The sequence below is a fragment of the Lonchura striata genome, chromosome 2 (genome assembly GCF_046129695.1).
Source record: "Lonchura striata isolate bLonStr1 chromosome 2, bLonStr1.mat, whole genome shotgun sequence".
NCBI lineage: Eukaryota > Metazoa > Chordata > Aves > Passeriformes > Estrildidae > Lonchura > Lonchura striata.
The window spans coordinates 58,977,312-58,990,264 of NC_134604.1; the positions used below are offsets into that span (position 1 = coordinate 58,977,312).

At 51.1% G+C, this 12,953-nt stretch overlaps 1 protein-coding gene across 2 annotated transcripts; it reads left to right on the forward strand.

Annotated features, from left to right (window-relative positions):
- Positions 1-369: 369 nt before the first annotated feature.
- PCDH8 (protocadherin 8) lies at positions 370-4,703 on the forward strand. Of its 2 annotated transcripts, none has more exons than XM_021530892.3 (3): positions 370-2,860; positions 2,999-3,209; positions 3,672-4,703. In XM_021530892.3, the coding sequence occupies exons 1-3, from the start codon at positions 449-451 to the stop codon at positions 4,043-4,045; spliced, it is 2,997 nt and encodes a 998-aa protein (XP_021386567.2). In that variant the 5' UTR covers positions 370-448; the 3' UTR covers positions 4,046-4,703. The 2 variants fall into 2 exon arrangements, with proteins under 2 accessions (XP_021386567.2, XP_021386568.2); XM_021530893.3 differs by having other exon boundaries at positions 3,002-3,209.
- The last annotated feature ends 8,250 nt before the right edge of the window (positions 4,704-12,953 follow it).

The window sequence follows — 12,953 nt, forward strand, 5'->3', positions numbered from 1 at the left end:
CCCACCGCGCACTGCACTCCGCGCTCCCCGCGCCACCTCCGCCGCCGCGCCTACGGAGAGAGGGAAGAGACGAGAGCGGGAGGAAAGGGGGGAGAAAATGAGAAATAAATAAACGGGGGGAAAGAAATAGCGACGGTGCGGGGAAAGGGGGGGGGGAGGAAAAAAGAAAAGAAAACCCCCGGACCCCGCAGAGTTAAAGAAAACAAAGGCGAGCGCCCCGCGACCCCGCTCCCGGCCCGGCCCGGGGAGCGCCGGGGGCCGCCCGCCGCCCGCGCTGCGCCGCCTCCCATTGGCTCCGCCGCCTGCTCATTTGCATAGAGCCGTCTATGAAAGGCGGCGCGGCGGCGCGGGGGGCGCAGACGGCGGCGGAGCCTTCCCGGTGTGTCCCGGCCGGACCCGCGCTCATCCCGCCCGCTCCGCGCGTCGGGCTGAGCCCCGCGCCGCTGCCATGAGCCCCCTGCGGCTGCTGGCCGCCGCCTGCCTGCTGGCCCTGTCCCGCTGCAAGACGGTGAGGTATCGCACCGACGAGGAGGGCGCGCCGGGCACGGTGATCGGTACTCTGGCCGACGAGATGCCGGTGAAGGCGCCGGGGGAGATGAGCTTTCGCCTGATGCGGCAGTTCAGCAACAGTTCCCTGGTGCGGGTGCGGGAGGAGGACGGGCAGCTGAGCATCGGTGAAGCGGGGCTGGACCGGGAGCGGCTGTGCGGCCAAGCCCCCCAGTGTGTCCTGGCCTTCGACGTGGTGAGCTGCTGGCGGGAGCGCTACCGCCTGGTGCACGTGGAGCTGGAGGTCCGTGACATCAACGACAATGCACCGCGCTTCCCCCATGCCCAGATGGCGCTGGAGATTTCGGAGAGTGCTGCACCTGGCACTCGCCTCCCACTGGAGGTGGCTGTGGATGAGGACGTGGGCTCCAACTCCATCCAGAGCTTCCAGGTCTCCCTCAACAGCCACTTCGGTGTGGAGGCACAGACACGGGCGGATGGGGCACGCTGTGCCGACCTGGTGCTGCTCCAGGAACTGGACCGTGAGCGCCAGCCCTCCTACACCCTGGAGCTGGTGGCCAAGGATGGTGGCAGTCCAGCACGCTCAGGCACAGCCACCGTGCATGTCCGTGTTCTTGACGCCAATGACAACAGTCCAACCTTTGCCCAGAGCTCAGTCACGGTGGAGTTGCCTGAGGACGCACCGCCCGGCTCCCTGCTGCTCGATTTGGATGCTGCTGACCCTGATGAAGGCCCCAATGGTGAGGTGGTCTATGCCTTCAGCAGCCAGGTGCCCCCTGAGGCACGGCGGCTCTTCCGCCTCGACCCGCGCTCAGGCCACCTCACGTTGGAGGCTGCCGTGGATTACGAGCGCACCCGCACCTACGAGCTGGACGTGCGTGCCCAGGACCGTGGGGCCAGCCCCCGTGCTGCCACCTGCACCGTCGTCGTGCGCCTCACCGACGTCAACGACAACGCTCCGCGCATCAGCATCAGCGCCCTCCGTGGTGCTGCCAGCGCTGCCGGCGTGGCCTACGTCAGCGAGGCGGCAGCCACTGAGAGCTTCGTGGCCCTGGTCAGCGCCACAGACCGCGACTCGGGTGCCAACGGGCAGGTGCGCTGCAGCCTCCGTGGCCACGACCACTTCACCCTGCAGCGAGCCTACGAGGACAGCTACATGATCGTCACCACGGCGGCACTGGACCGTGAGCGCATCCCTGAGTACAACCTCACTGTGGTGGCTGAGGACCTGGGCTCCCCGCCCTTCAAGACTGTGCGCCAGTACACAGTGCGGGTGAGCGATGAGAATGACAATGCGCCGCTCTTTGCCAAGCCCCTCTACGAGGTGGCTGTACCAGAGAACAACCCCCCGGGTGCCTATATCACCACAGTGGTGGCTCGTGACCCTGATCTTGGCCACAATGGTAAGGTCACCTACCGGCTCCTGGAGACGCAGGTCATGGGGGCCCCCATCTCCACCTACGTCTCGGTGGACCCCGCCACTGGGGCTATCTATGCCCTCAGGACATTCAACTATGAGATCCTCAAGCAGTTGGACCTGAGGATCCAGGCCACTGATGGTGGCTCCCCACAGCTCTCCAGCAGCACTGTTGTCAAAGTGAGAATGGTGGACCAGAATGACAACCCTCCTGTCATCATCCACCCAGTGCTCACCAATGGGACTGTGGAAATTGGTGTGTCCAGCAAGACCACCCGTGACTCCCTGGTGGCCCAAATCAAAGCTCGAGATGCAGATGATGGCGCCAATGCTGAGCTCACCTTTGCCTTCCTGGAAGAGTCCCAGCAAGACCTCTTCACCATCAACCCAAGTACTGGGGACATTGTGCTGAGGGGTGACCTCTCTGAAGAGCTGGGAGAGCTATTCAAGGTCATCCTCACTGTGACAGACAACGGCAGACCTCCCCTGGCCACAACTGCCACAGTCAACTTCCTGGTGACTGCCACTGCCCCATCCAGTATCCAAGACATAGCCAAGCCCAGCTCCTGGGAAGGAAAGGCTTTGCAGTGGGACATCCCTCTGATTGTGATCATTGTCCTGGCAGGCAGCTGCACCCTCCTCCTGGTGGCTATAATCACCATTGCCACTACCTGCAACAGGCGCAAGAAGGGGAACAACGTCAAAAGCAACGCTGCCCTGAAGGACCAAATAGACATCTCCCACCTGGAGAAGGGCCATCAGGAGGAGGGTAGCCAGAGGGGAAACATATTTGAGGTACGAACCTTTCCCAGCAAAACCTCTTTCACCAGCCCTGACCCCTCTCCAGCGACTGAAGAGATCTCCACCACTGAGAGCGGCAGCGACAGCACTTGCCTCTACGAGGGTCAGAAGAGGCTGAGGGGACAGAGTGGGGAGGTAAGGTCCCACCACGGGGAAGTGGGGCTAAGGGCTGAGGGGCGTCTTGGAGGATGTGAATTGCAGAGGTGCAGTTAATGTTGGTTTACTTTTCACCGCTTCCCTCTCTCATGTCTCCTTTGATTTTCTCCCCACCAGCAGGGTTTTGCTGCCACTCCGAGCTACAACAAGGAGCCTGCTCCCCCCGTGGCCATTTGGAAGGGACACTCCTTCAACACCATCTCTGGCCGAGAGGCAGAGAAGTTCAGTGGCAAAGACAGCGGCAAAGGCGACAGTGATTTTAACGACAGCGACTCGGATATCAGTGGAGATGCCCTGAAAAAAGATCTCATCACACACATGCAGAACGGTAAGGGCTCTGCCCCTGCTCCCCACTGGACTTCAGACAGAAAGATGGGGTGGATGGGGAGGTGAATGAAGGGACCCATCTGTGGGGCACAGTGGTCAGGCAGGGCAGCTGGAAGGGGAAGCCAGATGCTGCATGGCTCAAACTGCCCATCTCCTTGTAGCAGGCTGTTAGGTGTTGGTCTCTCTCTGCACTGAAAGCCCAGCACAAATAAGGATTTGCCAGAAGTGCTGTAGGATTGGATTTTTTTCCTAAAAAAAGGTTCCCTTAAAGCTAGAATTGTGAGGAGTGTCCTTAACAAAACATTTCCTAACCGAACCTGGGATTTTGTTGTGCTGTAAAGCATCGCCTCCCCACTCCTACCGTCAGTGCAATGAATCATCCTGTGACTGGTAACTCTAAGGATTGTGAACGGTGTGGATTTATTCCTGCAGTAATGACAAGTTTCTCCTCCCCTCTCTCTAGGTCTGTGGGCATGCACAGCTGAATGCAAGATCCTGGGGCACTCCGACCGCTGCTGGAGCCCCTCCTGTGGCCGAGCCAACCCTCACCCCTCTCCATATCCTTCAGCACCCCTCTCCACCTTCTGCAAGAGCACGTCCTTGCCCAGGGATCCCCTTCGCAGGGACAACTTTTACCAAGCCCAGCTGCCCAAAACAGTCGGGCTTCAGAGCGTCTATGAGAAGGTTCTGCACAGGGACTTTGACCGGACAATCACGCTCCTCTCCCCGCCACGCCCTGCACGGCTCCCCGACCTTCAGGAGATTGGGGTGCCCCTGTTCCCGGCCCCCTCGACTAGATACCTGGGCCCCCAGACTGAGACGACTGAGAAGGCGTAGCCCAGCGTGCTCCCCCTCGAGCGCAGCCCTCCCTGCGCACACAGCTAGGTCACTCCCGAGAGCCTTTAAGTTATTGACCAGATCCAGTGTCGTATGTGTAAATATGCAAGATGTGCCTTAAAAATGAAGTCGTTTGGGAAAGATTTCCAATCAGATCAGTACTGTTTGATATTTGCAAACAAAAAAATTTGTTTGTAGTTAATGTAATTTTTATGAAATGTGCAGTATTTAAATTTTTTTTCGTGTTTTCTACATTGGGGTTTTTTCTTTTGCTTTTGGTTTACCCATGGCCTGCCATTTTTTTTGTAGTGTTTTTAACCTGTACATTGTGTAATGTAATGTTTGTACATAATGAAAATTCATTATATTTTTATATAATAAGTACTTAAAAATGTGAATTCTTGCCAAAGGAGCTGTCTGAAAGACACAGTAATAACAATTAATAATAATAATATCCTGAATATGTAGAATCTTGTAAGGGAAATTCCTCTTTCACGGTGTAATAATAACCTAAGCAATCCAGTGTACTGAGAAGTTTGCCTTGCCAAATGTGACTTGTATTTCTTGAGTCTGTGGTCAGCTTAAGTGTTATTTAATTGCCTTTGGTTCCTGTAATCTGTATCACTGATAAACACTAATAAAGGTTTTGTGATGTTCAGAGGGTTCTGTTCATGGATTTCATGCCTCAGGACATAGAGGTATTCACAGGTCAACAAAAGTATTTTGTGCTGGGAAATACAGTGGGAAGGAGCTACTTTTAGTCTTCTTGCCCATCGTTGGTCTCTGGCAATACCTCTGGTGGTTTAGCTCTAAAGCTTTTAATGCTGGGTGGGAGGGAGGCTGGGGTGACAGAGCCAGCCTTTGCTTGTCACTGCCTGGTCTGAGCTCTTCCAGCTCAGTCCTTCGCGGGTGGGGAGTGGTGTCATTTTAGTGAAGCTCTGTTCATCAGTGGAAACGTTCGTGCTGTGCTGATGTCTTTGCATCAGCAGCCACCCGAGCACTTCACTTTCTGCTCTGGCTGAGACATTGAGCCAGGCTCTATGGGTGTGTGCTGAAATGTTTACTTCTTTTTAAAGCAGCCTTACTAAAGGATTGTAGCTTGTGTACATGTACATATATTTATACATCAAGGGAAAGGTACATAAGGTGCATAAAACAGGAATCAAAAATGTTGATTGCATAGACATTTTCTGTGGTACATATTTCTCTTCTCACTGAAATGACTGTCCTGAAAAAAAAAAATCATAGTATTCAAATCAGAGCTTTGAAATTCCTTCCTATGAGGGTTTCAAGCTAAAAGCAGATCTCAAATCCATCTGCTGAAATCAGGTATAGAGTAGCATTTAATGAAACAAAATGAAGGTTTCTTCCTGTGTTCAAAAAAATTCTTACACCAGAAGTAACACTTCTACTGGAGTTTTAATATTTGATTGAAGTTTTCCAAAAGAGAGAATTGCTCTTTATGTGGACTGTTTCGCATTTTGTACAAATTAATAGTCCAAAAATCTTTCCAAGGCAAAGCTTCAGGGTTTAATCATGAATTCTTTAGCTCTTTATCTAATTGGTATGGTACATATCTATAGGATATGACTCACCAAGGAAATATAAAACTTTCTTAGATATACACAACACTCAAAATGTAAGCAGAAAACATTATGGCTTTGTGTCTCAAAATGTAAGCAGAAAACATTATCTCACTTGTATGTCCCTTAACCAACAAAAATCACCTTCTCCCTCAACTTCCAGGTTTCTCAAGCCCATGTAGCAAGAGTGGGAGAACCCAGTCAAGCTTTTATGTACATGGGGTCTGAGTTTTAACTGGGGCTTCACAAATGCCACAGTGTGAAGATTTGTGGTGGGCCAAGAGTTTCAGAGATTGAACTTGAAGGGAATTTAAATCAGGCTGATGTAAGACTCAGCTGGGAAGCTACGTTTGTGATACATCTCCTATGGTCAGGAAAACAGGTGAGCATTTCTGGTGAATCCTCTGAAGTCTGGTAGTAAAAATCATGATGCATCTAATGAATTTAGAGGGTCATCTTGGTTAAATATAGAGCTGAAGTTGTGGCCGAAGGATGGGTGCTGAGAGAAAAAGCTGGTAGTCTCCCTTCTGGCTAATCACCAGTGATGCAGAGCAGCAGGCTGCATGGGAAGTAATTAGTCATAACTGAACTCAGGGAGGGAAAGGCTCTCTGTCAAAAAAAGCAGGGCTGTCTGATAAGCTGGTTCTTCCTCATCTAGTTCAAAAGCCTGGATTGCGTACCCCAACACCTTCCCAGCAGGTTCCTAGACTCCCCTAGCAGGGCCAATAAAGAATGGTTAATCGCACTGGGTTTTCACATCAAATTTGTGCTGTTTCCTGCAACAGAGCTCGTGCCCTTCTGGAAGTGGATTGATGCTCCTCACTGCCTGATCAGGAGTTTGGGCTACCCAGTGCAAGGCAACCTTGAAATGGTAGGAAACTAAAGTCACTTGTTCCTGTTCCCAAAACAGCTTTCAGCAGCAAGCAGCTACAGTCTCATTGGGGTCTGGGATCTGTCTGTTCTAGCACTGCACATGCTGTAAAATGTGGGATTTTAGTATTAAATACCACTTAGTATTTAAATCTGAGCCCATCATTTCACTGGGACTCTCTGGTTAGTGGAAAGATAGAGACTTCTTCTGAGAGCTTCTCATCTTGGCCTGAGCAGGCAGTGGGGACTGTTCAAGTGCATCACTGAAGCTCCTGATCTCCCCTTTTCTTGTAAGGGCAAGGGGCAGCAGTCTAGACTTCTAGATGCATGTAACTTTCAGATGCTTAAAATTAGATGAGGGAAGTCTCCAAGCTCCATCAGATAAGAGCACACACCACCCAAAGCACAGCTGAGTGCGGAGGGAAGACCAAGTCTTGGCTCCTGGGCTAAGTCCCTGGGATCAATATTTCACTGTGTATGTCCTAGGGTTTTGGGTTTTTTTTTAGATTTTAATTATCCTGAGTATATTATTGATGACGTATATTATTTATACTTCATAAATTAATGCAGCTGTCCTATCAGTTAAATTCCATTTATTTGCCAAGAATTGTGTGACATCAGCCCTATGGTGAGACTGTATGACCACAGAACCTCTTACTCACAAAGAGCTACCTTCTCCTGTCTGCCTTTCCCTGGCTCAGAGGGCAGAGGTGAGGAGGGGGTGCCAAGACACAGGACTGGAGACAGCACTCTTTCACTGAGCCAGTATTAATTCCATGGCCCAAACTGACTACAGCAGCAGGACATCACAAAAGCATTGACACTGAGCTTGAGCCTGCTCCTGCTGAAATCTCTGGTAGTCACCTACAAAGGAGCCAAGCCCCTCAACACCCTCCACAGTCATTGGGGAGAAACAGGCACTTTCAGGACATGAAAGAAAGTGGGTAATTCCCACAAGCTCTTTTCCAGGTGTACCTTCACAGCCATTAAGGCGTAGCTGCAATATGTCCCCTGAATACCCCACTGATATTCTGAGACTGTGGGCTTGCATCTGACACCCTGGAGACCTTAGGCAGGTCTCCAAATTTGTTTTAACTCTCAATAATTCAAATTCATTTTCCTACAGTCAAGTCTGTTTCACCCATGACAGTAATTGGTAAGCGTTCTCTCTGTCTGTCTCGACCCATGAGCTTTTTTAATCTGATTTTCCATCCCTGTTCTGCTGAGGAGAAATGAGGAGGGGCTGAGTGAGAAATGGGGAGGAGGTCTGGCTGCTGATAAAGGTCTACATGCACCAAGGAGACAAGATCTCAGGGATGCCTTCACTGGTACTTCAGTCAAAAAATTAGTTAAATTCCCATTGATCTGCTCTTCTGTCCTGTGCCACTTGAATGCCTTCAAGGATGCTTTATGTATTGAGATGTGTGATGGACTCAAACACCACTAAGGTGCCTGATTCTGGCTCCTGCAGTGCATGCTGTAGGAGCAGGACTCCTCCTAAAACAGGGTGGCAGCACCCATGTTTGCAAGTGGATGTGGCTGTGACCTCTGGGACAGGGACTTAATCCTGTGTCCTCAACTCATGCAAGACATGTGCTGAAAATGTGTCGGAAAATGCTGCCGGGACCACACCCTGAAGGCAGAGAGACACCAAGTGGGGTTTAGCTGATGATTCAGAGAGATGTGACTTCTGAGGCCAGTGTGTAGAGCCTACATGAATGACAGGCATCTGCACTCCTGTGGCAGACAAGCAGAGCTAGTCAGGGGGGTCTAGGGGGGCTGACATCTCACAGTAGGCAACTGCATTCTCTTTTCACAACTGCTCTCTAGTCTCCCATAACTGTGTTGACTACCCCACCATTGTACATGACAGCAGACTAGGCACCTGTCCTAAACACAGGCACAGACCTTATGGATACAGAAATTCAGGTGAGTGCACTGTCACCTAAAGGGATGGTCCGTCCTCTCCAGCTCCAGCTTTATTTTCCCCTGAGTCCTTTGACAGCACCACCCAGGAAAGCCATCTACTCATGGACAGATGTACCAAAGTAACAAAATCAGGTAAATTGCTGCACATTTAGCTCATCCAGATGTCAAGCAAATATTAGGAAGGGGGAAGAGAGAGAAGAGGTCCCCAGGGCCTGGAAAGAAGATAGGAGTGTGGTTTTGAGCAGCAGCCAAAAAAGTAGATCAGCCTATATGTAACGTAAAACCTCTGGAGGTTTCTAATCAATTTCAAGGTTGGTCAAGGAGAAAACATTGCCTTTTGGATAATTTCAAGGCTTAGCATCACTAGTGGTAATGCCCACTGACTCTTCAGCTGTCACACAAGCCCAAATTTAGCTTGAAGAATGTGGACTAGTAACTGAAGAGAAGTGTTACTTTTCACCATGTACACCAAGGTCTTGAAGTGTTCGTTATTTAAATGGATGGATAGGAGAAGCTCCCTGGAGTTGGTTTCCCCCTCAGCAGTGATACAGATCCCTCCTGCTGGACACACAAAGCTGATTTCACACTCATGCCCATGATGCCGATAGAAAGGAAGCAGATGGCCACCAAGCTGAGAAATGCAATTACTTAGCCTGGGTGTGAGAAGCCAATGGGTTCATCCAGTTGATAATTATTAATTATTTTTGAGTGGGCATGAGGATCCTCAGGGTCACAGGCATGAGCACTCAGCCTGTAGCAGGCAAACCCCACTTGCCTTGTCAGCTCCTGCTGCAGTGGATGGCTCACAACTGTGCCTAGAAGGTACTTTTTGAGTAAGGAGGACCCACCAGCCCCACATCTGAGGTACAGAAGCAATCCTGTGTGGTGCTCTAGTCAAATACTGCTAAAGAATGAAGAGGTATTTGTGGCAGCTTCATCTTTCAGATCTGAAAACAGTTCTAAGTTGTGAACCTTTGCCTTAACCAACATCAGATGAACATGCTGGAGGCCAGACGTGGAGGCTGTCTCCTATCCATTCTCCTAAGTGGATGGCCCAATGCTGGGTGACATTTGTCCCTGCAGAGGTCTGCTAGGCAGCCCATCTTTACAGCCCAGCTCCCAGGACCTTTTACCCCCCTGACTGCTGGCTGTGGCCTTACACCAGGGTGTTGAGTCCTGACCCTGTCCTGGTTGGCCGCTCTGTGGATGGTCACTGTACACAGCCATGTGCTCCATCCCCTCAGGATGGGGCAACCTACTGAAGAACAACCAGTCCAAATGTCCCTGCAGACAAGTTTTCCTTTTTTTTCCACAGGTTCATACTCTGTGTAGAAATACTCCTTTGTGGTTAAAGCAACATAGCTTCAGGATAACTTAAATTTGGTCCTGCAAGAAGAGGGTAGTTTTGCAGGATGTCAGCAGAAGTCACAACGATAGAGAGCTCAGAGGGACAGAGAGACAAAAAGAAGAATAAAGGGCAACAACTTCCTCCCTTCACCTGGAAAACTCTTCTCCCATTCACAGTGAGAAGGCAAAAAAAAGCAGGGAGTTTGGAAAGACAGGAGAGAGGGACCCACATGATGGCAGACTAAGCTGTCTAGAGGCTGCAAACACACAAAGGTTTGAGAGGATGATCCCAAGTTCATTAAGCAATTTCATTATGTACAGAGGATCCTCAGCTTAATTCATCTTCTTTTTCCATGCAAAACATGTCCACTGGACTTGGAAGAAATTCAAGAACCTTGACTTTCCGAAAGTCCTACAGCAGGCACTAAGAGCGGGTTCAGCGGACAGCTAGCTAGAGAATAGCATGAAGAGGCACCTCTGCAAAACAAAATCTTAACGTTGCTTTTGTCTACAAATTTCCCACCTGAATCTCTGCATGTGGGACAACAGTATACAGTACATTTGGGGTGTGACCCCTAAGTGAGAGCATTCCATCCCCAGCTCTCTGCTGCAGCTCCTAGAAAATAATTCACCAGGTCTCCTCTCTCCTTAGAGTTTAATTTCACTTCTTGGGGGCTTGATCACTTGGGGGCTTGATCACTTCAGAAACGGGATCACTTCATGGCCAGCAGCCTGCTGTGACCTTTGCCTGTAGTAATGTACAATTACAAGAGATCTGGGATACTTCTGAATGCACAGCTTGGTAGGATCTTAATTAAAACAGAGTAACACTACCTCTACCCTTGACAAGGCCCTAGCTGAGAACGTTTTATGGAGCTCTAGGAGGTAAAGGAACATGTTCAAGGCTATGACACATATCTCTGAGAGAGCTGGGAGTAAATCCAAGTGCGTTTTGTTTACATATCAACATACAGCTTGACACATGCAATGAATCCAGGACAAGACCAGACAGATGCACCAGAGACCAGTGGCATGAGAAGGTAGAAAAAATTTCTTCCAGTCACTTCACTTGAAAGAGAAAGAGAGTTTTGCCTCCATCCTCTCTCACCCACACCAGCAGCAAGCCATCACTGTCCAAATCGCCTTTGTAGAAGTCCCCATGGTCCCTCGGTCCCCTGTCAGATGATAACAAAGAGGTTCAGTCTGTCGCTTCCAAATTCATGGCTCCTTTGGGCCCCAGGATGTCTGGGATATTGCTTTGTTTTACCACCCTGGCATGACCTGGGTTTTCTTAGCAGTTATTTATTTTTATTTATTTAACTGCGTAAATTGATTATCCATGTAACAACTTTAATCAATTATCTGTGGCAAACAACTTCTCTGCAACTTAATTTGCAAAGTTCTTCCCTGACCTAGCAATATCTGATTGCATCATATAAGAGCTTAACTTTGAAATGGCAACACATTTCATTAAAAATAACTAATAGCTGCAGGGTTTAAAGATGTAAATGTTAATTTTCTTAATGAGAAAAAAAAGGGCATGCAGACTCTACCTGTCTATATTCATTATACTGTGTCCACATGGGATGACTCACATTTGCAAAACTCAGGTTTAATTAACATGCTTATTTTTACAATGATATTTCTCATTATAATAAATTAAATGTTTAAACAGCCAGTGCAAACATTTTGATCCAAGACAAAAATGCTTGCACAGTGCTAGTTTAAGCATTTAATTTATTATAATCCTTTCCATAACAAATGCCTTAGAAGTTGATTTCTTCGCTGTGAAAGGCTATTAGTATTATTTCCTCTGGTAATGTTTAATCCAAGACAATCAGAAGTGTAAGGCGTGAACGGAACGGGGCTGGAAGGGACGATGCTGGATGCGGTGGCGCGGGAGCTGCCCCGGCCGCAGCCGCAGCGGGTGCCAGCCCCGCGCGGAGCTGCGCCCGGGCACCCGCGCTGCCCCCGGCAGCCGCGCATGGACCCATCCGAGCGCATCCATGATCCAGAGCGCGTTTGGTACCCCGGGGCGTCGACGCCATCCCCCCATTCACCGCCCCACGCGCGCCCCGGGGGGCGGTCCCTCTAGCAGGACCTTCCCGCCAGGGTCTGCGCTCCTTTGGAGCCCCGCTCCGACGCGTCCCGGCGGGGTCGGGGCGGGCGCGGGCCCCGGGCCGGGACGGAGCCGCGGCGCTGGCGGGGCGCTGCCGGCGGGTCCCGCCAGGGGGCGGTGCGGGCCCGCCCCGCCGCCGGGGCCGCGCGGGAGCGGCGGGGCGGGAGCGGCGGCGTGTCCCGCCGGGAAAGCCGAGAGGCAGCGGGGTCTGCTAAAATCGAAGTGTCTGGCACGACTGGGGAGCTCTCTGGTGACCGAGCTCCTTATTTCCTCGGCGTTCCTGGCCCGGTGCGGGGCAGGAGGCTCAGCCCCGAGCTCGGCGGCAGCGGGGCTGCGCTGCAGAGGGGGCCGGAGCGCCTCTGCTGTAAGCGCAGGCTGGGACAGCCGGGACAAGAGACAGCTCCGGAGTGACCTTGCAGCGCCTTCTTTGAGTCCCTTATAGCCCTTCCGAAGGGGCTACAAGAGAGCTGACAAGGCCATGTGGCGCCAGCACAGGTGGGAATGGCTTTAAGCGGAAAGAGGCTGGATACAGATTAAATATTAGGAAGAGATGAGGGTAATGGGGCACTGGAGCGGGTTGCCCATAGTGGTCATAGATGCCCCATCCCACGAAGCAGGCCAGGTAGGATGGAGCTCTGAGCAACCTGGTTTGAGGAAGGCATTCCTTCCCATGGCAGGGGAGTTGGAACCAGATGATTTTTAAAGTCCCTTCTGACCCCAACCATTTTATGGCTCTATGATTTCTAAAAAGCTTCTGATCCAGCTCCTCCATGGCCAGGATCCTGGGAGCAAACTGGGTCAGGGAATGTGTCCTTTTCCCCTCTGTGTAACTTCACCAAAGGCAGTATTATTCCCCAAACAGATGCCAGCTGTCTGGGCTCTGTCAGTTCCCACTTGGGACTGGGACTGGGACGTGAGGCCCTGTGAATTCACAAGTAGGAAAAGCAGAACATGGCAGGGCAGAACAGGGACTCTCCTGGGACATGGGAAGGAGAAGGGGAGGTTGCCCAGCCTGACTGGGAGCAGTGAGACTGCCTCCATCTGACTTTCCTAGGGTTTG